Source organism: Sus scrofa, chromosome 18 (assembly GCF_054392235.1).
Source record: "Sus scrofa isolate SSC_HxYL_T2T_F1_AM1 chromosome 18, Sscrofa_HxYL_maternal_Yorkshire_Landrace_v2.0, whole genome shotgun sequence".
In the NCBI taxonomy this organism is placed as follows: Eukaryota; Metazoa; Chordata; class Mammalia; order Artiodactyla; family Suidae; genus Sus; species Sus scrofa.
In genome coordinates, this window is record NC_139400.1 from 57,962,991 (window position 1) to 57,990,275 (window position 27,285).

The window sequence follows — 27,285 nt, forward strand, 5'->3', positions numbered from 1 at the left end:
GACTCCTTTCCCGGCACAGAAGTGGGACATGGGCCATTTCGAGGACTCGCGTCGCAGCCTGCGTTTCTTGCAAAAGAAAAGGGTGCGGAGCTCCGTGTGGATGTGGGGAGGTGTTGCCATTGTTGCAGAAGTGCAAGGTCAACACGGCTCTTAGAATCTGTGGTCCTGGAACCGTCCTCCATGGCGTTTGAATTAAACAGAGCAGATGCAGGAGGCTGCTGGCCAGTAGATTCAGCAGTCCTTTCTCGGAGTAAACTCATTTATTTATGGCTTTTGTTTTCCCAGAAACTTAGGTAAGGTTCTGAGGACTGAGAAGTCGTCAGAAGGTCAGCAACCTCCCATCACTTTGAGCTGTGCTCCGTTCCGATTTGTAGTTTAACAGTCAAATGCTATTGCTGGGAAGTTGGGGACAGTGTGTGGTATGCAATGGCTGTCCCCTGTATGGGGGTTCTCAGGCTCTGAGCAGGATGACCCCAGCGGTTTGGGGTCCACTTTGCTGATGCAGGAAGTTTTCGTGGGGTTTAAGACACTCCAGAGTCAAGTTGCTGGGTGTCTTTGCTCAGTGTCTGCCTCCCTAGGATGCTGCTGAACGTTTCCCCAGGTAGGAAAACACACGCCTAAATCCTCTGGCCTGAAAAGAGAAGGTAGCTTGCATTGTGCTGATGCAGCCTTTGTGCAGTAACTGTTTTGCTATCGCAGCCTTAGCCCAGAGAACCTGGTGGAGGGTGGGGTCGGTGAGATTTTGCATTCCCGCAGGGCAGAGCCAAGGGTCCCCCTTCTGCACTCCTGTGGAGCGCTTCCTTGCTCAATTTTGCAGACGTTTCTTTCTGAAAAGAGACCTCACCATCACGACCAGCACTAATTACCCTCCGCCCCTCAGGGAGTCCTTGTGGAACGGGCAGCCTTGCTCTCAATGCTTCTAACTGTCTGCTCCTAACAATTAAATGCAATTTAGATTCCTGAACTGAGCCTGCTAAATGCTTCAGCATTTCGGCCTCCCTCCCCTTCCCCCGGCACGCAGTGGCCCCGCCTCTGTGGGAGAAATGAAAGCACAGTATCAGGTGAAAACAAAGGCAGTCTAATCCCGTCTAGGCTCATTGCACAATGGAGATGTTATGTACAGATGAAGCGTGAGCAGATGTTACTACACTATCTGCAATGAATTCCTCTGCCATCCAGCCATTGAAATGGCCTCAGCCTCCTCACAGCACCTTTGCTCTTTCCTTCCTCTCCAGGCTTCTAGCTGTGGCCCAGCCTGGCAAGAAAGCCACGGGAACACAGTGCCTCTTTCTCCCTGGTTGTAATAAAGGTATTTGTAGGGAATAAAAGGTCATAGTATCCCCCGTTGGCCCACAGACTACAGCCAGTTCATTCAGGCAACAAATGCTAATTGAGCGTCCTCAGTTCACTGTGTGCCAGGCGCTGTGCAGGGCCTCGGAGGACAAATGGTTAAGAGCCTGGTGTCCTGTCTCAAGGGAATTACACAGGAGAGGCGTAGAGACAAATAACTGAAATATGAGGGGGGAAGCATGTGCCAACTGGGGGATTACTACAGAGGGCTGTGTTTGTCAGCTACTTGAATACATACTCCTGTCTGAACTTGAGGCTGGGGTGGAGACTGGGTCTGAGGCCATATCCCTTATCCTCTGGCTCTGTGGTCTTGGGCCTGCGTCCCAGCATTCCTGTTCGTAGAACAGTGATGGTCGTGGTTACGGCCTAGAAGGGCCCTACTGATGTTGTGAGCGTCGTCATAACAGCACCGTTGTCCCTGTTTGCAGGCTTCTAGTACAACAGCTCTGCTGTCGAAAAGTAGTCTGTGAAAAAAACAAAACAAAACAGAAACAAACACAGAATAACAGCGCCTTGAGTGTATGTAGGACAGCACCTCACAGTATATGTGTAGTCCATTACATAGTGGTGGCCTCAATTTCAGCTACGAATTAGAATCCCTGGGGGAGCTTTGGAAAAATTTGCATTCTGCCCCCCCCCCACCAGACAATCTATTTTATTTGTTATAGGGTGGAGCCTAGGTGGAGCTGATTTGCAAACGCTGGCCCAGTGATTCCCATAGAATCCCAGTGCTTATAAGTGGTACCTGCCACAGCACTTGTTTATTTACAGTGTTCGTAGGCAGGATGGGGGAGGGTCCCCTTTCCCATGGAAAGGGGGTATGACTTATCCAGGGTCACAGAGCTTGTAACCCAGGCGGCAGAAGAAGTGAGAAGTTTTCCCCCTGGTGCAGGAAACGTTCCCTCATTTGACAGACTTGCCAGCTGACACCAGGGAATGCGTGACTGATGGCTCTGCTGGAGGGCTTCTGAGGAACCGGAAGTGGTCAGAAGGACTTGGGGGGCGGGGGTGTGGGATGAGAAATGGTCGCAGCAGAAAACTGTAAGTTCCCAGCATTCCAGCTTGAATAGTGGAGGAACGTTTGGGGATGGTCAGAGAGTGCTTTAAAGGTGGAGTGGCAATGGCATGTCTGAAGGAGCCCTCTGCCAGTTCCAGCCCATTGGTAGTGGCACCTGGGGTTCTCCATTGAGAAGGCTTGTAAAGTCAACTGGGGACATTAGCCATGATTGATTCGTTGTGTCTGCATTGGTCAAGGGATGAGGAGTTTCGGTCTGTGTGCTGAGTATTGGTCTTCCTTTGATCAGTTTCAGAGGAGCATATGCTTTGTTGAAAATTAGACTCCAGGAGTTCCCGTCGTGGCGCAGTGGTTAACGAATCCGACTAGGAACCATGAGGTTGCGGGTTCGGTCCCTGCCCTTGCTCAGTGGGTTAACGATCCGGCGTTGCCGTGAGCTGTGGTGTAGGTTGCAGACGCGGCTCGGATCCCGCGTTGCTGTGGCTCTGGCGTAGGCCGGTGGCTACAGCTCCGATTCAACCCCTAGCCTGGGAACCTCCAAATGCCGCGGGAGCGGCCCAAGAAATAGCAGCAACAACAACAACAACAACAAAAAGCCAAAAGACACAAAAAAAAAAAAAAAAAGAAAAAAGAAAATTAGACTCCAAAGTGTTCGTTTAGCACCTCATATTTTTTAATGATAGAGAATCCCAAGAGTATTCTATCTTTGAAACTCAGTGTTTTTATACTGAAAACGCCTTTTCAAAATATAATAGAAAACTTATCAAATTGTACACTTAAATAGGAACAATATTCAAAGTTGTTTTGGCAATTCTAAGTGCTTTGCAATTTAAATATGAAGTTTGGAATCAATTTGCCAATTATGGAAGAAGCCTGCTGGGATTTTGATGGGGATTATGTTGAATCTATAGATTTTATGGGAAGAACTGCATCTTAATTATATTGTGTTGTCTGATCCATGAACATGGTATATCTCTCCATCTGTTTTCTATAATTTCTTTAATTATAGAAGAAATTCAGTTTCCCTATATTTTCTTTAATTTCTTTCCACAGTGTTTTACAGTTTTTAGTTTATAAGTCTGTCACAATTTTGTCAGATTTATCCTTAAATATTTCATATTTTTGATTCTAATGTAAGTGGTAATATTTTTTGAATTTCAATTTCTGGATGTTTATGGCTGGTATGTAGAAGTACAATCAGTTTGTACATTCATTGATCTTGTATCCTTCAACTTTGATAAACTCACTTGTCCTAGAGCTTTTTTGTTGATTCCATCAGCTTTTTCTACATAGGCAATGATGTCATCAGTGACTAAAGATAGTTTAACTTTCTCCTTTCTAACCTGGATACCTTTTATTTATTTTTCTTGCCTGATTGCACTAATTAGAACCTCGAGGACAAGCCTACATAGAAGTATTGATTGAGGAAATCCTTGTCTTGTCTCACATCCTGAAGGGAAGGCATTCAGTCTTTCATCATTACATATGACATTTGCTGTAGGTTTTACACAGACAGTTTTATGAAGTTGAGGAAGTCTCTTTTTATTCCTATTTGAGTTTTTTTAAATTTAAAATTAAAAAAATTAAATCAGGAAATGGATGTTAGATTTTATGAGGGTTTTTTTTTTTTTTGCATCAATTGAAAGATTGTGCAAGTTTCTTTTTTAAAATTTTTTATTTTTGCTGATTGATACTTGAACATAAAATCAACCAACCTGTATTCCTGGGAGAAACCCAGTTTGCCATGATGTGTCACCCTATTTAGAAATGTGTTGTTTGGTTTCCAAATATTTGGGGATTTTATAGAGATCATTCTGTTTCTGATCCCTACTTTAATCCCAGTGTAGTCAGAGAATATATTTAGTATGACTTGAGTGCTTTTAAATTTATTTACACCTGTGTAATGCCCCAGAATATAGTCTACCTTGGTAAATATTCCATATGCGTTTGAAAAGAATGTATATTCTGCTTCTGTTAGGTCAGATGTGCTAAAGATAGCAATTAGGTCAAGTTTTTCATAACATTCTTTAAGGCTTATATAGCCATGCTTATCTTATGCAATATTATCAATTATTATTGATAAAAATAATGATTAATTTTTTTTTTTTTTGTCTTTTTGCTATTTCTTGGGCCGCTCCCGCGGCATATGGAGGTTCCCAGGCTAGGGGTCCAATCGGAGCTGTAGCCACTGGCCTACACCAGAGCCACAGCAAAGCAGGATCTGAGCCGCGTCTGCAACCCACACCACAGCTCACGGCAACGCCGGATCGTCAACCCACTGAGCAAGGGCAGGGACCGAACCCGCAACCTCATGGTTCCTAGTCGGATTCGTTAACCACTGCGCCACGACGGGAACTCCTAATGATTAATTATTGAGAAAGGGTATATTAGTTTGCTAGGGCTGCCATAACAACATACCATAGGCTGGTGGCTTAAAAGCAGTTCTGGAAGTCCAAGATCAAGGTATTGACAGGCTTGGTTTTTTTGTACGGGACTTCATGAGAGCCTTGCGATAGAATACTGCCGTTTCTCCTTTCCTGAGCTTTGTATCTTTTATCATAAATTCCACTTCTACTTATGTTAAACCTCACATTACATCATCATTAGTTTTTTTTAAACAGTTAATTATCTTTTGGTTCATTTTAAATAAGTAAAAATCTTATATATTTGTCCATGTAATTACCCCTTGTAGTGCTCTTTATTCTTTTGTGTGAAGCCATATTTCCATCTGATAACATTTTTCTTTTGACCAGACTACCTTTAACATGCTTTGTAGTATGTGTCCGCTGGTGATTTTTTATATATCTCTTTCTCCTTTTTTTTGCCTTTTTTTTTTTTTTTTTTTCCTCCTAGGGCCACGCTTGCGGCATGTGAGAAAATTCCTAGGCTAGGGGTCAAATTGGAGTTTCAGCTGCCAGCTTACACCACAGCCACAGCAACATGGGATCCAAGCCGTGTCTGTTAACTGCACTGCAGCTCACAGCAACGCTGGATCCTCAACCCACTGAGCAAGGCCAGGGATCGAACCCATATCCTCATGGATCCTAGTCGGGTTTGTTAACCGCTGAGCCACAAAGGGAACTCCAGCTTTTATATATCTTAAGAAATTTTTAATTTGCTTTCATTTTTGAAATATATTTTACTGGGTGCAGAATTTTAGATTGGCATTTTTTTTCCTCAGTATTTTATCTTGTTGCACTGTTTTTTCTCTTTCTTCCTTAACTTTTCTTTTTTTTGAATAAGAAATCTGCTGTTATGCTAATGGTTGGTCTCTTGAATATAATGTGTTCTTTTCCTCTTTATATATATTGTTTTTTCAGATTATTTTCCATTATAGGTTATTATAAGGTATGGAGTATAGTTCCCTGTGCTATAGTGTAAATCTTTGTTGCTTATCAGTTTTATGTATAGTAGTGTGTATATCTTAATCCCCAACTCCTAATTTATCCCCCGTCCCTTTCTCCTTTGACAACCATAAGTTTGTTTTCTAGTCTGTGAGTCTGTTTCTGTTTTGTATATGGGTTTGTTTGTGATTGGATTTGAGCAATGTGATTATCTTGCATTTTGGTATAGTTTATCACATTTGTTATGCTTGAGGTTTGTTGAGTTTCCCAGGCTTGTGATTTTATAGTCTTCTTCCTATTTTGGAAAAGCTTCAGCTGTTATTTCTTCAAATATCCCTCCATCCACTCGTCCTCCTTCAGAGGCTGCTTACTGATGCTCTGTTTATTTCCTAATTTACTTAGATGGTCTTTTCTCTTTCTGTCCTTTATTTTGGGAAGTTTCTATGGTGATATCTTCAAGTTCATTCATCTGTTCTACTGCAGTGTCTAATCTGCCAGTAATTGCATCCAGTGTATTTTTTTATTTCAGATTTTACATTTCTTGTATAGATGTCTGGTTTGCATCTTTTTATACCTTTCCATCCCTACTTACCTTCTTGAACAAATGAAATCCAGTTATAATTCTTCTCTTAGTATCTTGTTTGCCTATTCTTGTCAGTTCAGGGCCATTTTTAATTAATTTATTATTCTCACTGTGGATTGTGTATTCCTCTGGCCTTGTACGCCTCCTGCTTTTTGATTGTATACCAGATAATTTGTTGATTGGATAGCAGACAAGGTGAATTTCACCTTATTAGGGTGCTGGATATTTTTTTGTTCCTCAGATATTCTTGGGCTTTGTTTCTTTTTTCCCCAGATGTTCTTGGGCTTTGTTCTGGAATGCAACTAAATTACTTGGAGGTGGTATAATCCCTTCTAGATAGGCCAGGCAGAACGGGAGCAGTGCTCAGGTTAGAGTTAATCATTTCCCATGATTGAGGCAAGGTGCTTCTGTGTCTTCTGTGCTCATACTCCCTGCATCTTGAGGTTTTCTGGTCTGTGTGTGGGAAGAGGCACCCTTCCCAGGTCTGTGGGAGCCCTGAGCTCTGTTTCCGCTAATCCTCTCTGGTGGTTCTTTCCTCCCCCTTAGGTAGCTTCCTCAAGCACATGTGCATGCACACACACACACACACACACACACACACACACCCACACACACCCCCCTCAGGACTGTGCTGAGCCCTTCCACAGATCCTGGGTTCTGCGCAGCTATCTGTTCCCTGCTGCTCAGGCAAGTAACCTCTTGCTGGCTTATTCTGCCTAAACTTTTCATTCCTTTGCTTCAACCCATGTTGTGCACTGGTTCCCCCTTCCTTCTCTGCATCCCAGAAACTTTCTCCAGGTAGGAATTTGGTGCCATTATAGCGCTCACCTCATTTTTTCCTGCCTCTGAGTTTCTAGATAGGTTTGTTTGCTTGTTCATGAACATCCAGTAAAGCAAATCATTCTGTGTGCTCTTGAGTCGGATGTCTTTCATTCAGCAAAATAATGCCTTTGATGTGCACCCACGATGCTACATGTTCTACATGGACTAGTAACTTGCTCTTGTGTACACCCGAAAAGCATTCCATTTTATGACTTCTGTGGTTTGTTTATCCAGGCTCCTTTTGATGGGCATTTGGGTTACCTCTTGTTGGGGGCATTTTTAAATACGGTGGCTTTGATGATTTTTGCAGGTGTCTTTGTGGCCATGTTTCTTATTTATCTTTTTTTTTTTTTTTTTTTTGGTCTTTGTGCCTTTTCTAGGGCTGCTCCCTCGGCATATGGAGGTTCCCAGGCTAGGGGTCTAATCGGAGCTGTAGCCACTGGCTTACGCCAGAGCCACAGCAATGTGGGATCCTAGCTGCATCTGCAACCTACACCACAGCTCACGGCAATGCTGGGTCCTTAACCCTCTGAGCAAGGCCAGGGATTGAACTCACAACCTCATGGTTCCCAGTCAGATTCGTTAACCACTGCGCCATGACAGGAACTCCTTATTTATCTATTTTTAAATTTATTTTATTTTGTCTTTTTAGGGCCACACCCATGGCATATGGCAGTTCCCAGGTCAAATCAGAGCTGCAGATGCCAGCCTCTGCCACAGATCTGAGCCACATCTGTGACCTACACCATAACTCTTGGCAATGCTGTATCCTTAACCCACTGAGTAGGGCCAGGAATCCAACCCGAGTCCTCATGGATACTAGTCAGGTTCATTACTGCTGAGCCACAGTGGGAACTCCCATATTTCTTTTTCAGTGTCTGTGAGAGAGGAATTGCTGGGTCATAGCATGGGTGTAGGTTTAAAAATCTGTACAAAAAAATTGTCAAACTATTTTCCGAAGTGCCGTTTGTCTCCTGTTCTGGGTAACATTCCATCTCCTTGGGGAATTGTAACTCTCTGGGGGTGAGCAGTGGCCTTGTGCATGCATGGCGTACCAGTCATCACAGAATGAGCGCACTGTCACCCATCAGCTAATGGCAGTATGGCTGGTGTTTGGTTTCTAAGGCAGATTGAATTTTTATAAGCTCCTCCGATGCAGCTGTGCGCCTTGGCACAGCAGACTTGGGTTTGGTGGCTGACTGTTTCGTCTCCTCCCAGTGCCAGTGTGTGAAATGGATCCGATGCTCTACCAGGTTTAAGAAGGAACTGCCTCTCTTGTCACCCCGGACTGGTGACCACTCGCCCTTCCGTATATCTGTTCAGAGGGACTAAGGGGCCAGAAAGGCCAGTCGGCCGCCTCTGAGCACCATCGTGTTGTTTATAATTGTTTCTTCCGGAGGAAAAAGTGTGAAGAAGGGGGATGGGGGGCACAGGGTGGGGGAGATGGGGCGGGGGCACGGGGTGGGGGTGCGTGTCACAGAAGGGATGGTTGTAAGCGACAGTCTGGAAGCGCAGCACGTCGTCACGGAGGCCTGGCTGCCCTTCGCCCCCTGGATTACAAGCTGGGCGCCTGGGGGCCTCCCTCGGGTACCCGAGCCCCCCGCCCCCGATCCCGGCCTTGGCAGGGTGGTGTTTTGTTCTCCTCTGGTCGCCTGGTCAGGTTCCTGTTGCGGTGCTTCCCCAACTCCGCCGGAAAAAGGAAGAGCAGGTGGACCGAATGGAAGCGCTGAGCCTTTGTCCTTTTCCTTTTCCAGCCGGAAGAACTCACGACGAGTCTGCACAGTTTTAAGAACAAGACCTTTAAAAAAGCCAGAGTCTGCGGGGTTTGCAAACAGATTATCGACGGTCGAGGGCTGTCATGCCGAGGTGAGTCCTTTTTTTTTTTTTTTTTTTTTTTAAATTGCTCCATGAATTTTATTACATTTGTAGTTGTGCAATGATGGAGGTGAGTCTTCATTTACCGTTCTCATGCTGATGAAATCAAAGCAAACGAAAAACCAAAATGAACCCTTCTCTTGGGGAGTTTCCAGAAGTTACTAAGTCGTGGAATTCCCCCTGTTAGCCTGACTTTACCCCGACCGACCGTCGCTAGACTGGGACTGCCCTACCCGCACAGATAGGTGCTCCTGAGAGATCATTCCAGAAAGAGCAAAGCTAGTCGAACGGGCGAGGGAGCAGCAGCAAGGGGTTCCTGACTCATTTTCCGTCTGTCCTGGGGTGTCAGTAGCTCCGGTTTATTCTCTTTTACTTTCTGATCTCGTGGCAGCGTTGACAGATGAAATTTTTCTTCTCTCTCTATGAGTCAGGGTTCCTTGTACCCCTGCCCTTCCAGCCTGTCGTCAGGCATCGCTCCTGTCTGTAAACAAAGCCACCAGCTTCAGTATTTAGTGCTTAATCCTCAGGTAATCAATGCAACTTGCTGTTTTTTTTTTTTATTTTGTATGGCCGCATCCGTGGCATATGGAAGTTTCTGGGCCAGGGATGGCATCCGAGCGTCCCCTGCGGCAATGCTGGATCCTTTAACCCACTGCGTTGGGCTGGGGGTGGAATTCCTCCTCTGTAGCCACCTGAGTGGCTGCAGGTGGGTTCTTAACCCCCTGCGCCACTGTGGGAGCTCCAGCTTGCTATTTTTGGTGCTTTAACGTCAGCACATCTGTACATTGGAGCCGGGAGGAAGAGGCTCTTGTTTCCCTTGGAACCTAGGATGGGGGCTGGTGGTCGTGGGTCTGCGTCACAGTGCAGAGGTGGGTTGGGGGCTCGGAGAAGGCTTAGGGCTACTCCGGGGCTTCTTCTCATTGGTGGTTTAGGGTTTCCCCCGTAGCACGTTTCTAGGGTCTGGCTGGTGGGCCTCTCTGCCCGCCTCTTCCCTGTGGCCGTGCCCTGGCGCAGGGCCCCTGACGGCTGCCTTGGGGTCGGATGGCCTGGATGGACGTCGTGATGGTCAGACCTCAGTGGGGCCCGAGGGCAGGCGGGAGGCTGGTGCGGTCCCCTCCTCTGAAGGGCCCCTTCGCAGTCAGTGCCGACTGTGCCCTGAGCCAGGCATCTCCCCAGCTCCCTCCTCTCCTTCCCCCGCTACTGCCTCTTGGGGGCGCCAGAAGTCCCCTCCCTACCGGACCCTCCAGGAGTCTCTATTTCCAGGCTGGTGCCCTGCTTCTCAGAGCTCACGGCCCCTCTCACCTTGTCACCTGAATGCCCTGGGGCCTGGAGGTTCCTCTGCACTTAGAAGGGGGGTGCTGGGGAGTCACCTGTGGGTGTGTGCATGGAACATGACAATGCCAGCCTCCCCCTCCCAGTGCCCTCCCCGCAACAGCAGGTGTGTACATATGCATGCACACACATGTGCAAGTGCATGTGCAAACACACACACGGACACCTGCATGCACACACACGCATGCTCACAGACACACACATGAAAACACAGTGGAGGGTGTGACCGAGACAGGTCTGGGCTGGGAGCACAGGCTGGTGGCCCAGGTAGCCCTTGGGTCTGTGTACCGGCTCTGATGCTGATCGGGGCTGAGCCCCCTGCTCTCAGGCCCGGGCGCATCCGTTCTCTGGCCGGCTGGGCGAGGCCTGCGAGAGACGCCGCTGAGCGCCTAGCCCGCTTGCTGGCACTTAGCTTCGCCGCTGCTGTGGTGATTATTTTCCCTCAGTGTCCCCAGTGGAACACGCGCGGGGGATTCCAGTGTCCTGGGCTGGCTGCTGTCCACGTGAGCAGGTCCTGAGCACGGGCCAGGGTGGTTGGCTTCCTGGGCAAAGGGCTCCGTTTCCCATGGACATTTAATAAGGGCCTGGTTGCAACAGATCGTCGCTTTGAAAAGTCACTTTCTTTCTTTCTGTACAACTGAGCCTGAGCTAAGGAGTGACCCCAAAGGTCCTTTTTATTTTTTTTTTATTTTTATTTTTTTTGTCTTTTGTCTTTTTGTTGTTGTTGTTGTTGTTGTTGTTGCTATTTCTTGGGCCGCTCCCTCGGCATATGGAGGTTCCCAGGCTAGGGGTCGAATCGGAGCTGTAGCCACCGGCCTACGCCAGAGCCACAGCAACGCGAGATCCGAGCCGCGTCTGCAACCTACACCACAGCTCACGGCAACGCCGGATCCTTAACCCACTGAGCAAGGGCAGGGACTGAACCCGCAACCTCATGGTTCTTAGTCGGATTTGTTAACCACTGCGCCACGACGGGAACTCCCCAAAGGTCCTTTTTAAAAATCTCTGCGGTGGGGGAGGCAGTGAGATCTCAGACTCGCACCGTGTGCTCTGCTGCCTGAGGCTCCCTGGGGCCCAGGCGTGCCCAGTACGGAGGGATGGGGGGCGGCAACAGGCCAGCCTTGTGCAACACTGCCCTCTGTGACCTGTTTGGCTCTCACTCTGAGAATTGCTGTGAGCTCCTGTTTTTTTTTGTTTGTTTGTTTTTTGTTTTCCTTTCTAGGCTTCACCTGCAGCATATGGAAGTTCCCAGGCTAGGGGTCGAATCAGAGCTACAGCCGCTGGCCTGTACCACAGCCACAGCAACTCAGGATCCAAGCCGCATCTGCGACCTATACCACAGCTCACGGCAACGCCGGACCCTTAACCCACTGAGTGGGGCCAGGGATTGAACCTGCAACTTCATGGTTCCCAGTCAGATTTGTTTCCGCTGTGCCACACTAGGAACTCCCTGTGAGGTTCTGTTTTCTGGCACTTTCTAGCCCAGTGAGATCACCTTTCGGACTCCTTACTTTTTTTCCTGGGAGAGAATCGTTGGCTGACGGCCGTCCTGTGGGCGCTGTCTCCTACAGGTGGGGTCCACCCTCCACATCTCACTGCCCCAGTTGGGACGCTCTGCCACTGCCTCTTTGCGGGAAAGCCAGGACACACACGTGGTGGCCCCGAGATGCCTGTCCCTGTATGTCACCCTGGTGCTTGGCTGGGGTGGTTTGCGTGGTTTGGAGGCAGTAGAAGGGGATCCGGGGTTGGGCACGAGTCCTGGTTCTGCCAAGGGCACCCTGGGCGACTCTGCCTGCGCCCTCCAGGTCAGAGAGCTTCCGAGCAGCTCCTCCAGGGAGGGTGGCCCATGACCCTGGGCATGGGGCCTGGCGGCTCCTCTCTGATGCCCCCCGTTCCAGCCTGCGCCGTGACCCTCATTCCTGCCTGGCCTCTCCTGCTGTCTCCGTGGTCCTCTGCTCTGAGCCCCCCAGCCACGTGTGGACTCTGCCTGCAGGGCCCTCAGGCCTGGGTGGTGGCCGGGAGCCTGGCTGGCAGAGGCCACCTTCATCCCGGGCTCATCTGGGAAGCCGCCCAGCCCATCACGTCCTCCATCGAAGCAGCCTGGGCGTGGGTCCGGGAGAGCTGTGCTCCTGGGAGAGGTAACAAGGAGCAGGTCCGGGAGGAACGAGGCCCCGGACCCCTGCCCGCTGGGGCCGAGACGCGGATTCCAGGGCGGGGCGTGGGGGTCCTTGGAGGCATGGCCTCCTGATGGCCAGGTGCAGCACAGGGCGCGCTCACCACGTGGCAGGTGCTGTCCCTCACGCACGGGTGCCCCCAGGGGCTGGGGACGTGCCTGCCTCACCTGATCGTGATGTGTCTGCTGACGTCTCTCCAGAAAAAGGTTTTCTAGAACTCCCCCAGATGGTGGCATGTCAAAATTTCGCAGCATACTCCAGAAATGACCACTTTAGGTACCTAAGTGTGTTGCATGGTGTCAGTAGACCACAGAGAAGCTTTTTTGAAGAGGAAGAGACTGGAGTCTTTGGATCATTATCTTCTTAAATTAAAATACATCGATGTGTGCGCCAGATCCAAGGGCTTGTCCCAGGGTGATTGTGACACCTGCCTCTCAAAGATGCCATCATCTGTTACTACAGACTTGACATGCTCTCTGACCTTGTCGAGGGAAAAAAGGCCTGCGGAAGTGACCATCCAAGTGGGATAAAAACACAAGAGTCGGGTTTTTCTGTGTGCTGTTGCTGCGTGGCTGCCTCCATCTTAGCCGCGGTTCTGAACTTTCTGAGGACCTGGCCCCTGTCCCTCCCACATAGCTGTAGAGAGGCAGCGCAGGATGCAAAGGTGCCGCTAGATTGAGCGCCTGGCAGAGTCCTTGCGGGTGTAGACGGGGCCTGACAGTCAGTGGTTGGTTCCTGCAGAAGAAGCTGTGGCTCCAGACAGGGCCCGCTCTAGGCCCTCAGTTTTGTGACCTTGACACATGGCTTGTAGAATAGTTCATCTCTAGAATCTCTGCTCTTTACAGCAGGTGCTACTGAGACCACGAAAACCCAGACAATGTAGTGGTTTTTCTCTCCTTTTTATTTCTGTGCGTGTCGTAGACATTTGCAGGATGCGCTTGCAGGATGTGCTGCCTGTGGGCAGTACCCGTGGCCTCAGGGGTCCCACACGAGCTCTGTGCGGTCTGGGCGGGAGGGCGCTTGCTTTGGCTCGTTTCTGGAGAGGCAGCAGGGTGCGAGGCGGGGAGCCTGGGCGGTGGAGGCAGGCCGCTGGGTTCCTGCTCTCCCTCTGGGCTTGAATTTTCTTTGAGAGTCATTGTGAATCACAGCACAAGGAGCACAAAGCCTGTTGACCGGCTCGAGGAAGCATCTGGAAGGGTCAGTGACAGTGACGTTATGATGTTGTTAGGCCTGCCGGATGTGGTGACGCCAGTGATGGAGAGGGTGGCGGTGACGGTGGAGAAGGGTTAAGTGCGTTTTTTGGTAACTCTGGCTGCTTTTTTTTTTTTTTTTTTTGTCTTTTTACCATTTCTTGGGCCCTCCCATGGCATACGGAGGTTCCCAGGTAGGGGTCGAATCAGAGCTGCAGCTGCCGGTCTACACCACAGCCACAGCAACGCGGGATCTGAGCCGCATCTGTGACCTACACCACAGCTCACGGCAACGCCGGATCGTTAACCCACTGAGCGAGGCCAGGGACCGAACCCGCAACCTCATGGTTCCTAGTCGGATTCCTTAACCACTGAGCCACGACGGGAACTCCTCTGGCTGCTATTTTGACCGTTCTTTTTCTAGCATATTCTTGGCTTTGCTGTCCCTTTGTTTCACATTTTAACCTATTTTGCCACAAATTTCATATGCAGCCAACTTAGAAGGAAAAAATGCCCACTTAAGAAGCTGTTGTTTGCACTTAGAGGTTCCCTTAGCCCCCCCACTTCTCCAACCTGAATGGCAGGGAAGGCCACACGTGGATAGTGAGCGGTGCAGTGAGTGTCTGGTTGGTTTGCCTGCCGCTGCCCAGAACCGGCGTGGTGTGGCTCCTGCTCTGCCCTCGCCACCAGTTAAGGCTCCGCCGCAGGTAACCTGTCCTCACCGTTCCACTGAGATCCCTCCCCTGGTTTCAGTGGCCTGGTTTCCATCCATAGTCCTGCACACCCACGTGGAGGGCGCCGGTGCGGGTGGTGTTGGCGTCCTGGTCCTGAGTGGGTGAGGCTCTTTGCCTCAGTGTGGAGAGCTCTGAGTTCTGGGGGACTTGGCCCCGAGTGGGAGGTAGATCCAGAGAGGATGCAGGGTTAGACCAAGCAGAAGAGATCCTGGTGGGGAGGTGGTTTGCTTGGATCTCATGACGGAATAGGAGAGAACAGACTGGAATGGACAAAAAAAACCAGAGCATTGCTGCAGACTGCAGGGAGGAGCCTGAAGGCGTGAAGTTTGAGGAAGGGAGCAAGAACGAGGCTGGAGGTTAAAATGGAATGGAGGGGCTTTGGTGAGGAATATTCCATAATGACTTTTCCCCCTTCAGTTAAGCACCAGCCAGAATAAAAAGACGAGAGAGCTGTGTCCTCTTGGGGGGGAGCTCGCTGTCTTCTACCCTCTGCTGCGGGCATCCAGTGCCCCGTGTCATGTGGCTGGTGACTGTGGACGTGGAAAAGCTGGTGAGCTTGAGGGCAGACGCAGGAGAAGCGGAGGTGACGTCCAGGGCTCCTCTCTCACTTGGTAAATATGTGCAGTGTTGTGAGAAAGGCTCTGACAAGCCTGTAAGACAGTGGCCTGGATTCCCAGGGGAGCATCGCAGTTCCAAGACAACGTGGAACAATGTGGAACAGGCTGGCTTCAGAGCCAGATGCTCGGGGCAGTTGCTGCTGCAGCGGGACCCGGGCTTCCTCCCCCCGACTTTGGAAACCCCTGTGGGGCAAGGGAGCTGTTGTGTGGCGGACCTGAAGGACCTCAACACTGGAGACAGGATGCTGTGTGTCGTCAGTTCCCCGAAACTCATGCAAAGGGCACTCGCCACGCCCCGCTCCCAGATGGAGAGAGAACGGGCTCCTGGTGGGAAATGCTTAGGAAGCCGACGCTGGGCCTTGGCCTTGCACGCCACCCCACTCCCTCACCTGCCGCTGCTCTGCATCTCTTTTTTGCAAGGTGATGGATGAAAAGTGGCATTTCCCTCTGTTACGCTTTTTGTTCATCTGAGCATCTAAACAGAGACAGAAGAAGATGTCTGTAATATTCATTTAGTAGACTAGCCTTTCGGCCCCCAGCTCATTTATAAAATTAGATTACATTTTCTTCTTGATTTCTAGGAATTCAGTTCCTTATAAATATTCATCATGTGAGGCAGACTTTTTGCCACTTTTTGATGTATTCTGACCTACGGACATGTCAGTTCCTTACCATTTCATATTGCAAACATTGCCGGAAGTTGCTTTTGCCTTATTTTGTTTGTGAAATATTTGTCATGTGCAGGTTTTAAGGTACAGCTTCTTTGAATCTACCCATCATCTCACTGAATTTCTTTGTTCCTTGCTGAAGAAAGATGTTTTAAAATCCCGCCTGCTAATGCTCCCTTCTGCTTTTCCAATTCTGATCCAATTTCATGGTTGATTCATCTGGAATTCCTGTTATTTGGGTTATTTTTTGTGAGTCGGTTTTCCCAGCGTGATTTATTGGGTGGCCCGTCCTTTCTTAGCCAAGTATGATCTCCTTCTCCTGTGCTGACCCCTCGCGTGTGAAGGCGTTGCACGTGTCTAGCTTTCCTGAACTTGCTTTGCGCTGTGCATAGTTTTATGTCTTTACGCCTTGCCTTTTATAAGCGTTGTCACATATGGGATTTTTAGACATCATGCTTTTTCAATCGCTAGTCAATATTTTATTTGCGGGTATAATTTCTTTCTTCTTTATTGCTTCGGTAACTTCTTTCATCATGGCAGAAAGGAGTCTTTGATATGCCTTTGTCCCGCTTCTCATGACATACAGTAAGAGTGGCATTGTTTTATGTGTGTATATATTTAGACGCATTGCGTATGTTACATGTGACTTAATAGGCTGGCTCCTCCTAGCTGCTTCTGCATTCAGTCTTTTTCAGCATGGTATGAGTTAGGGTTCTTCAGAGAAAGACCTTGCCTATAGGGAACTGGTGCACGTGGTTATGGAGGCTGAGTGCCATCTGTAGCTGGCAAGCTGTTGACCCGGGAGGGCCATTGTGTCGTTCTGGTCTGAGTCCTAGTCCAAAAGCAGGAGAAGGCCATTGTGCCAGCCGGAAGACAGGCAGGCAGGGAGAAAGCCTTCTTTCCTCCTCCACTCTCCAGGCGCTCGGTGGATTGGGTGAAGTCTACCATGTTGGGGAGGTCAGTCAATCAGCTTCAGTCCGTCTACAGGTTCAAATATTAATCTCATGCAGAAACTCCCTCCCCAACACACCCAGAATAATGTTGAAGCAAATATCTTGGTATCTCGTGGCACAGTGAAGTTGGCACATAAAATGAGCCGTCACAAATGTGTTATTTTGGTTGAAGAAAACCCAGCTCTATGCAGATAGGTATTTGGACAAGAAAATGTCTTAATAGCCTCTTCAGATTATTGTGGACTTTTTGATATTACACCAAAACTCAAATGGTAGTTTCTTAAAGTTTAGTTTCCAAAGACGACACTCGAGTGACCCAAAGGTACATGCAGAGGTGCCCAGCATCACCAATCGTGAGGGACACGCAACTCGAAACCACCACGTGATAACTCTGCACCCCCGTCACAATGGCTGTCCTCAAAAAGACAAGCCAGAACAGATGCTGGCGAGGATGGACAGGACAGGGGGCCCGTGTGCTGTCGCTGGGAGTGTAAACTGGTTCAGCCACTGAGGACCGCAGTGGAGAGGCACCTCGAAACGTGAACAAACAGAACTACCCCGTGACCCAGCAGTCCCACTCCTGGGTGTATTTATCTGAGGGAAGGGAAGTTAGAATCTTAAAGAGATGTCTATACGCCCATGTTCACAGCAGCATATTTACAAAAGCCCAGGGTCCATCGATGGATGGCTGGGGAGAGAAACGCACTACACGTACCCAAGGACACATTATTTAACGATTGTTTGAAGTATGGTTGACTTTCAGGGTTCTGCCGATTTCTGCTGTACGGCTGCGTGTTATTTACATGTAACCTAGTGGGAAATCCTGCCTTTTGTCAACACGGATGAGTCTCGAGCACTGAGTGCGATCAGTCAAACCGAGGAAGATGAATACTGTCTGATATCATTTACATGTGGAAACTAAAAACTGAAAAATCAAACTCATAGAAACAGAGAGGAGGAGAGTGGCTGGGGGCTGGGCAGGCGGGGAGATGTTGCTCAAAGGGTACCGGCTCGCGGGGATGCGATGAATTGGTTCTGGGGCTGTGATGCCCAGCGTGGTGACCGAGTCCACACTAGGGTATCGTACACTTGAGAGATGCCGAGAGAGCGGCTCTTAAGTGTTCTCACCCCCCCACACACACACATACGCGCGTGCACACACACACACACACACACACAGACAGATGGTACCTGTGTCAGGTGATGGATGTGTTAGTTGACTCAGTTGTGGTCAGCATTTCACAATGCGTATGTATATCAAATCATCACGTTGTGTACTTTAAATACATACAGTTGTGTGTGTCAGTGATATCTCAGTAAAGCTGGGAAGGAAACAGCAGTATGAGCTGCTGGTCTTGGCGTCCGAGAGGAGGGGTAGCTGCGAGGCTGTGGTCCAAGTAAATGCTACGTTTGGTCCTTTCGGGCTTGGGCGGTTTGGGGATGCCCCCTGTTGGGGAAGTTCTGGTGCTTTCTGAGCCCTTCCTGCTTCCTGGGGACTGCCTTGCAGGGGGGCGGTAGGGTAAGGAGACCCCTGGCCTGTGCAGTCCTGCGGGATACTGCTTCTGAAAGCAGGCCCAGAACAGATGCGGCCTGTTTGCAGTGGTCCACGGAATGACGCCTCATCCACGAGCTCCTGTCCCGTGAGGAGTCAGGAGAGGACCTGCAGCTCCTTCGTGGGCGTGGGGACAATGTGGCAGTGCCTGTGCAGTGAGGGCTTTGCCCCTGGGGCAGGCTGCAGGGTGGGCAGGTGCTCTGTTAGCCTCTGCTCCTCCTTTCAGGGCGTTGGTCTAGGAAGCTGGCACCTTCTGTGGATGAACTTGGCCTGGCAGCCGAGGTGGATGCACAGAGACCCCTCTGAAAGGCGGCCAGGACTTCTGGAGTCCCATCAGACACTGAGCCCTGCCTGAGCCGGGCAGGGTGGAGGGAGGGAGGGCTCCCTGGTGGAGGAGGTGGCTCTCGCCCCAGTCTCGAAGAAGGAAACCAGTCCGTTCCACACGGAAGGGTGTTGTAGAGAATTCCAGGCCCAGACAGCAGAGCAGGGCTGAGGAGGTGCCAAGGAGGTGAACGAGGTGCTGAGCCCTGGAGGGAGGCTGGGGGCCTTGGATGCTGGATCTGCATCAGGGGCTGCCCTGGCTCCTGGAGACTACAGGATTGGAAACTGGGTCTGGACACGGTCCCCGGCAGTGTTTATACTCTGTTGGAAAGGCCGGGTGCAAAGCGAGGACTCCCAGCCTGCAGGGTGCAGCCGGGCCCGGCACCCTGCACTCCTTCTCCCTGTCAGGTGGTTCCTAGCTGGCCATCTGCCGTGAATATGTCACACCGCTGTCACCATGCTTCCACTGACCGGAGCCCCTTTTTGGGTCGAATTGGTTTATTGTATTAATTATCTGGTGCTGCATAATTAACCCCAAAGTTAGTGACTCACCGGGACGGTAGCTTCTGTTCTCACGGCTTCTGTGGATCAGGAACTGGGGAGTCACGCAGCTGGGCAGTGCTGGCTCAGCGTCGCTTAAGAAGCTGCCTCATCTGAAGGCTCTCCTGAGGCTGGTGGCCTCCTACATGGCTGGCAAGGTGGTGCTGGCTGTGGGAATGTGGACCCCCTCCCCAGGGCTGCCTTGGTGCCCTCACAGCTTGGTACCTGGGCCCCTGGGGCTGGTGGGGAAGGACCCAGGAGGCCAGGGCAGAAGTCACTCGCCACGCCCTCTGCCATCTGCCTGCTCACAGAGCAGGCTCTGTCACTGTGTGAGGGGGCCGCACGGGGCCAGGGCGCCAGGAAGATCCCTGAGGTCATCTCGGGGTCACCATCACGTGGGACCGTGCTCCTGTCCAAGCTGCCGAGCGGTGCGGGCCGCCCGTGCAGTGTGTGTGTGGACAGAGCTTCCTATGGGCCCAGGGCGAGTTGTCACCTGCCCTTCTGCTCCTCGTCACTTACTCAAAGGCCAGAGGGAGCCCCCCAGCTGCCTTCTTCTCTCTCTCAGTCCTTCCTGCTGGCCTCTGGTCCCTGCCTGTCCCTCTCTCTGAGAGTTTAATTTGATGTGAAAACCCCTTTTATTCCAGAGGGCCGGCTTCTCTCTATTAGAACATTACTCCCTGCAGGGTGGGCCCATTAGAAGATGGAGAATAAATACTTGTCTTTGTGAATCTTTTCACACACCCCGGATGCCTAGAAAGGCAATTTAAAAAATAGATCCTGGAGTTCCCATCGTGGCTCAGTGGTGAATGAACCCGTCTAGCATCCATGAGGACGCGTGTTCGATCCCTGGCCTCGCTCAGTGGGTTAAGGATCCGGCGTTGCCGTGAGCTGTGGTGTAGGTCGCAGATGCGGTTCAGATCCCATGTTGCTGTGGCTGTGGTGTAGGCTGGTGGCTGCAGCTCCCATTGGACCTCTAGCCTGGGAACCTCCCCACATGATGTGAGTGCAGCCCAAGAAGCCCAAAAAAAAAAAAAAAAAATCTTGCAAAGATAAAGACCCCAGCTCTTCCCTGTTCCAGGAGCCCCAGCCTTGGACCGGGTAACTTCGTTCCACGCTCGTTTAGTCCCATGTGGACTGCGAGTTCCAGATATCTGTTCCCAGCTCAGAGACAAGAGAGGGGACGTATGGGGGCCGGGGGGTGGGGGGAGTTTGAGCCCTGAAGTGCTGGCCAGGATCGGGGGCTGTCTCCTGACCTCTGGGGCCGCCGTTTGCTTTCTGGACCCCACACATTCAAAGTACGTTGACCTTGTACTTTGTAGTTTCAAAGCAGGGTCCCTTGAATGGTCCCCTCTTGGCATCGAGATAATCCCATGGGAGGAAACAGAAGCCCAGAGAGGTCGCTGGTCCTGCCCAGGGCAGCCCAGCTGGACAGGACCAGGAAGCCCTCAGGTCACGTGCCCCCAAGTCTGGGACCCTACCCCCCATCCCCCAGCTGCCCCTTGGGGGTCACCAGACAGATGCCCGCCTGGAGCCCGCCTGGGGAGCCCGCACCGGGCTCATGTGGTGCAAATGCTTCGTTCTGCCTCTCCTCCCAGGCCTGCTGTCTGCCTGGAAGCGCCGTGCCCCAGCCCCCGTGGAGGGACAGGCGTTCCTGTGCTGCCAGCACAGCTGCAGCTTCTGGAGGGCTGGCCTGTGAAATCCGCTTTGGTTCCGGCTCTCAGGCTGCATTGTGGGGGCCTCGGCACCGACACACGGGTCCCTCAGTCCACACAGCGGCCGGGCTGCAGGGTCCCCGCAGGAATGTCGATGTGGGTTTGTGCTGACCACCAGCTCTGAGCTTGTCCGGAAGTGCAGGGAGCGTGGACCTCAGAGGTCCACAGCTTCTCCCTAATTTAAAGGCACCCATCCTGATTCTTCTGGGGCATTTTCAAGTTTCTCTTTTTTTCGGCGAGAGGCTGTCATTTCCAGGCAAACACGGATGCTTTCTCCTGCTCAGATTCACTGCCTTTCTCCTTCGGGGACCCTGGGAAAGCTGGTGTGCTTGTAACCGCTCCCCCGGGTCCCCTGCTCCATCGGCGCCGTTGCCGACCCCGCAGGGTTGGCCGGGCTCCTGGGCATCACGATACACGTCGGCGCTGCATCTTCAGCGGCAAACCTCCCTCGGTCCGGCCGCTTTCGAGGACTGAGAGTTTGGAGACGTAGAGAGTCCTGAGCGAGCGCTCAACACACGCCTTTTTTCTCTTTCTCTCGCAGCCTGCAAGTACGCCTGCCACCAGCCATGTGAAGCCGCGGTAAGTGTCGCGTTGCTCTCCCCGGGGGCGCCTGGAGCCGAGTTGGCCCGCGTTGAATGATGTGCGCGCCAGGGGCCCGCTTTGGACTGTGGCCACGGAAACGAAACGCTTCAGAAACGGCTGCTAGATGCTTTCCGATAGCGTGTATAGTTTTCATCTTAGAATCAACCGAGGAGCTATGAAATCCATGTTTTTCATTATCGAAAAATAACTCTCGCGAATTTGGTTTCAGGGAAGAATTGGGTCATTTTGTCCCGGCCAGGTCGCAGCCCTTCCTCCACAAGTGACTCTTCGTTCTAGTCACGTCGACATGCTGCTCTTTAGGGCGCAGAGGGGCAGGGATAAGGTCCGGGGACGACGCCTGGCCTTGAGGATTTTTCTGGCTTCTTCTTGAGGGGTTTTCAGGCTGTCATGGAAGTCTGGGGACCCTGAATCAAGACAGATGTCCTGTGTTTGTGGATTCCCTGTGTGTGTGTGTGTGGGGGGGGTGCTTCGATTGCTGGATGGTACCCACGAATGCTGGGGGCCAGGATGTGCTGGGTTGGGCGTCGGACTTTGATTACGGGGGAGTGAGGAGCCCTGAGGTGGCACGTGGGAGCCGAAGGCACCCCTGGATGGGGCCCTGCTTTTCTGCTTGGCTCTCAGCGTCTGCACCCCCACCATTTGCGGATGTGATATAACCCTCGGAGGGGCCTGGGCCCCGCCTCTGTGGGACCCCCTCATGTGCCCCACAGGCTGCCCCTGTGGCTGGAGGTCCAGGGAGATGGGGTTTTAGAGAATCTTGGGGTTTTGTTGCTGCTCGGGTGAGTGGTTCCTGAGAATTCGGATTCCCAGTGGGTCCTCGGGCTCTGGGCAGAAGGAACGTGTGCGGGAGCCGGGCTTCTTGGGGTCGAGCTGGCCTCACGTGCGTGTGACCTCCGTGTACAGACCAGGACCCGGGTGTCCCCACTCTTCCCACCACACACACAGGCACGCGCACGCGCACGCACACACATTCACCCCCACACGCGACACTCATGCATGCAGACATGAAGTTCACACATGTGCCTGCATGCACCAACACATGCAGTTCACACACGTGCACACAGTGTACCCACGCGGGTACACACACACACACACACACACAGGTGCACACACACAAAGCTGGAAAACTCACAGGTGGGTCTAGCCCTGCTGTTTTTTCAAGAAAGAGACTGAATGACTTTTCTTCTTAAACCTTTGTTAGGAAGCGTTTGGGACAGTTGCAGAAGGGGCGAGGCTGGGTGCGGCTCCGTGCTGGGTTCCCATTGTGGCTCAGGGGGTTAAGAACCCGACGTAGTGTCCACGAGGATGCGGTTCGATCCCTGGCCTCACTCAGAGGGATGAGGATCCGGCATTGTCGCGAGCTGCGGCGTGGGTCTCAGACGCCCTCAGAGCTGGTGTTGCCATGGCTGTGGTGTAGGCAGTGGCTGCAGCTCCAATTCAACCCGAGCCTTGCTTTTTTTTTTTTTTTTTTTTTTTCCAAGAAAGAGATTAAATGACTTTTCTTCTTGAACCTTTGTTAGGAAGCATTTGGGACAGTTGCAGAAGGGGAGAGAGGCTGGGTGCAGCTCCGCGCTGGGTACCCGTTACCAGCCCCCAAGCCGACAACCCCCACTGCCCCGTTCAGATGTCACATGATGTGGGTTTTAGTCGTTTCAAGACCCGGCCCAGTGGTGGGGCTTTGGGACACTTCTGCTGCCACTTCCGGCCTCACTGTGGAGAAGGCTTCCTCTTTTCTGGCCGAGGCCCTTGCTCCCACTCACCCATAGGCGTGGCCGTGGATGATTTTTCCTTTTGTTTTTTCCTTTTAGGCTGCACCCATGGCATATGGAAGTTCCGGGCTAGGGGCTGAAGTGGAGCTGCAGCCGCCCCTGTGCCACAGCCACAGCCACAGCAACACCAAATCCAAGTGCCTCTGAGACCTACACTGCAGCTTGTGACAGTGCCAGATCCGCATCCCATTGAGCGAGGCCAGGGATCGAACCCGCAGCCTCATGGATACAGGTTCTTTTTTTTTTGTTGCTTTTTAGGGCCACACCCACAGCATATGGAGGTTCCCAGTGAGGAGTCTAATTGAAGCTACAGCTGCTGGCCTATGCCAGAGCCACGGCAATGCCAGATCTGAGCTGCATCTGCGACCTACCCCACAGCTCACGGCAACGCCGGGTCCTTAACCCGCTGAACGAGGGCAGGAATCGAACCCGAAACCTCATGGTTCCTAGTGGGATTCGTTTCCTCTGTGCCACCACAGGAACTCCTATGTCGGGTTCTTAACCCCCGAGCCACAATGGGAGCTACGTTTTCTTTTTTTAATTTCTGACCTCGGTTTATGTTAGGTCTGCTTTGCCCGTGGTTGGGCTCTTTTCTCCAGTGTGCTGTGTGCTGTGACCTAAGTGACTGACGGAGCAGAGACTCCTATGTGCAGTGGACGAGGGCGAGACACCACCTTGGAGGCCTTTGTCCCCACTCGCCTCGTAAGCATTTAGAAGCGCCCTGGCCCCTGTGGGTCTCAGTTGTAGTGAGCCTTGTCCTGTGTAGCTTGTGACTTGTCATGCTGGAGTTGGGGGGCATACAGAGGGCAGAGCCACCCCCAGAAGCACGGCCTGTCTGTGCACGTGTGCCTGTGCCTATGTGTGGCTCCTGTGACACTCTGGCTGGCACGGCCACTCCTGAGCCGCAGCTGCAGACCGAGCCCCACTGCTCTTGGCACTGTTTCTTAACGGAGGCCCGGTGCCAGCTACTTAGAGGATTGAATTCTTTGGTTCAAAGAATATTCCAAAAGTCTTAACTATCACTGATTATGGCATTTCTAGCCACAGTCATTGGCAGCTTGCTAGGGAGAGATAAGCTTTTATTCTCATTAGATCATGATGGGGGGACATGTATCCGTTGTCATTTTTCTCGATAATGTAGCTTTGAATGGCAGGAGGGAATGCCACCAGCAGTAACAAAGACCCTTCTTATTCTCAACCCATAACGCTCTTGCTTCTGGGCAGACGAGGGCCAGAAATTCACAGCCGCCCTTGGAGATGAGGGGGAGCAGGGGTGGGGTTGGGGCAGCTGCGTCTCCCAGGAGCTGAGACGGGGCTCTCCTGGATGGCCGGGTCCTTGATCACCGCACGTCTGTGCGTGACTGTGGGTGCCCGGAATTCTCTGGAGACCACGAGAGCCTGGGTGAAGCTATGGTCAAGGACGTAGACTTTGGGAGTTCCCGTCGTGGCTCAGTGGTAACGAACCCGACTAGGAACCATGAGGACGCAGGTTCGATCCCTGGCCTCACTCAGTGGGTTAAGGATCCTGCATTGCCGTGCGCTGCGGTGTAGGTCACAGACGCGGCTTGGATGCCCTGTTGTTGTGGCTGTGGTGTGGGCTGGCAGCTGGAGCGCTGATTCAACCCCTAGCCTGGGAACTTCCATATGCTAAAGAGAATGTATATATATGTATGTGTATATGTATATATATATATATATATATATATATATATATATATATATATATAGACTTTGGCCTAATGTCTGGCCCATTCGTCCACTTACTGACTCTGGGATGGTGTGGCTGTGGGTCCCCTCTGTGCTGGGAACAACCCCCCTTCCCCAGCATGTTCGCGTGTGGTGAACCCTGCTGCCATCGTCACTGTGCTGCCACCAGGGCCACCATCAGGGAGGCTCCAGACCTGGCTCAGGATGTCCCCTTGGTAGAGCGGGTGACGTGGAAGAAGAGAGCCACCCTGCAGAAAAGGGGCTCAGGAAGGGACGTGGAGCCGTGAGCTAGGGCCCAGCTCTGACTCGACCCCTAGTCTGGGAACCTCCATATGCCATGGGTGTGGCCCTAAAAAAAATAAAAAAAGACACTTGCAAAAAATCTGACTTCAGTGGCTTAGGTGGATGCAGAGGCACTGGTTCGATTCCCGGCCCAGCACAGCGGGCTAAGGGATCCAGCAAAGCTGCAGTTGCGGCATAGGTCACAGCTGTGGCTCAGATTCAGTCCTGGCCTGGGAACTTCCATAGGCTGTGGGTGCAGCCATAAAATTAAAAAAAGAAAAGAAAAGAAATATGGTGGCAGATGGGGATCCAGCAGGGTGGTTTGGGGGTGATGTGAGGTGGCACAGCTCCATGTCTGGCCAGGGATGGCCTGGATTGTCTGCTAACGGTGCCCGGAAGTCGCGGAAACCAGCTTCGCCTTTGCTTTTCTATCTTTGATGTCACAGCCTCTCTGGGGGGCTTCCTGTCCTTGCTCCAGCCTTACAGGTGGCCCTGGGACTTTAAGAGTCACACCGCCTGCCTGCTCAGTCAGTGTTTACACGTCTCTCCCCGCCTCCTCGCATTCCCTGCGCTAAGGGAGGAGGCGGTTAATTTTTAAGCTGCTCAATTCAACAACTGTTTCTAGGTTTGCTTTGGCCAGGCTGTAACCAGATGTAGCTCGCTGACCACAGGTCCGCGGAGGCCTGCCACCTGCCCAGGACCCACGGGGAGGCCAGGCCAGTTTGAGGAGTCCGTTTATCCACCTCTGTTAGACAGACCTGGGCCTGTGTTTTAACGTCTGGCTGTTGATTTTCTGTGTTTTGCTTTTTAGGGCCACACCCGCGGCATATGGAGGTTCCTAGGCTAGGGCTCGAATCGGAGCTACAGCTGTCGGCCTACGCTACAGCCACAGCCAGGCAGGATCTGAGCTGCGTCTGCAACCTACACCATAGCTCATGGCAATGCCAGATCCTTCGCCCACTGAGCGAGGCCATGGTTCCTAGTCGCATTCCTTAACCACTGAGCCACGACTGGAACTCCTCCCCCATGCCTTTTAGTGGCCTGATAGCCCCCCCCCTTTTTCCTTTTTTTTTTACAACCACACCTGCCGCACATGGAGGTTTCCAGGCTCGGGGTTGCATCGGAGCTGCAGCTGCCAGCCTACAGCATGGTCACAGCAATACTAGATCTGAGCCACATCTGTGACCTACACTGTAGCTTGTGTCAACGCTGGATCTTTAACCCACTGAGTGAGGCCAGGGATTGAAACGGCCTCCTCACAGAGACAGTGTCAGGTTCTTAACCCGCTGAGCCACAGTGGGAACTCTTTTTTTTTTTTTTTTTTTTTAAACTGCTGAATCATATGCCATTGTCTGGATGTATGGTTTATTTGTGCATTCACCCCCCAAAGGACATCTCGTTGCTTCCCTATCTTGGTTTTTATTTTTGCAATTTATCACTCGAGTCAAAAGAGCCATGAAGAATTGTGAAGTTCAGCTCTTCTTCTGGGTATTTTTATTCCTTTTCCTGTAAGTTCCCCTTCCTGGTAGACTGTCCTCACCATTTTTTTTCCTGACTCATTATAATTAGAAGAAAATCACTTTAGGGAGTTCCCGTCGTGGCTCACTGCTAATGAACCTGGCTAGTATCCATAAGGACACGGGTTCGATCCCCGGCCTTGCTCGGTGGGTTAAGGATCTGACGTTGCCATGAGCTGTGTTGTAGGTCGCAGATGCCAGTTGGATCTGGGGTGGCTGTGGCTGTGGCGTAGGCCAGTGGCTGCAGTGCTGATTGGACCCCTAGCCTGGGGAGTTCCATAGGCCACAAGTGTGGCCCTAAAAAAAAAAAAAAAAAAGAAGAAAGTCACGTTGCTACAGGTATATTCATGGCTGTGGCTGTCGTCCCACTGAAACTGTTACTCTGAGGCCCAGGATTTGGGGAACAGCCCCACATGCGAATTCCTACCAGCGAAGCCGTGGCACGGGCTCTGGGTCAGCTCCTGCAGTCAGCAAGCCGCGTGCAGCTGCACTAGCAAAGTGCTATTTTATATAAGCAGGGCCATTTCCTTTGTACAGGAATTCATGTTTTTCAACCCTAAATAATCTGGGCCAAGCAGGGGCCTCCATTGTGGGGTCTTGGAACTGTCTGGGACCTGAAGGTGGC

The 27,285-nt window shown here is 51.5% G+C and overlaps 1 protein-coding gene and 1 long non-coding RNA gene across 7 annotated transcripts in view; both read left to right on the plus strand.

Annotated features, from left to right (window-relative positions):
• Positions 1-27,285, plus strand: part of TNS3 (tensin 3) — a 232,623-nt gene that overhangs the window by 36,969 nt on the left and 168,369 nt on the right. For 4 of the 6 annotated variants that reach the window (XR_014834141.1, XM_021079356.2, XM_085005686.1 and 1 more), the window contains exons 2-3: positions 8,869-8,980; positions 21,324-21,361. Coding sequence is in view for 1 of the 6 variants with exons in the window: in XM_021079352.2 (XP_020935011.2) it covers positions 8,869-8,980; positions 21,324-21,361 (150 nt within the window). In the remaining 5 variants the exon portion in view is untranslated. The remainder of the gene's footprint in view (positions 1-8,868; positions 8,981-21,323; positions 21,362-27,285) is intronic. The other 2 variants (XM_021079358.2, XM_085005683.1) reach the window with 1 other exon arrangement.
• On the plus strand, positions 11,104-17,590 carry LOC146395077 (uncharacterized). The gene is made up of 2 exons (XR_014834187.1): positions 11,104-11,265; positions 14,041-17,590. It is a non-coding gene; the product is annotated as an uncharacterized LOC146395077 (long non-coding RNA).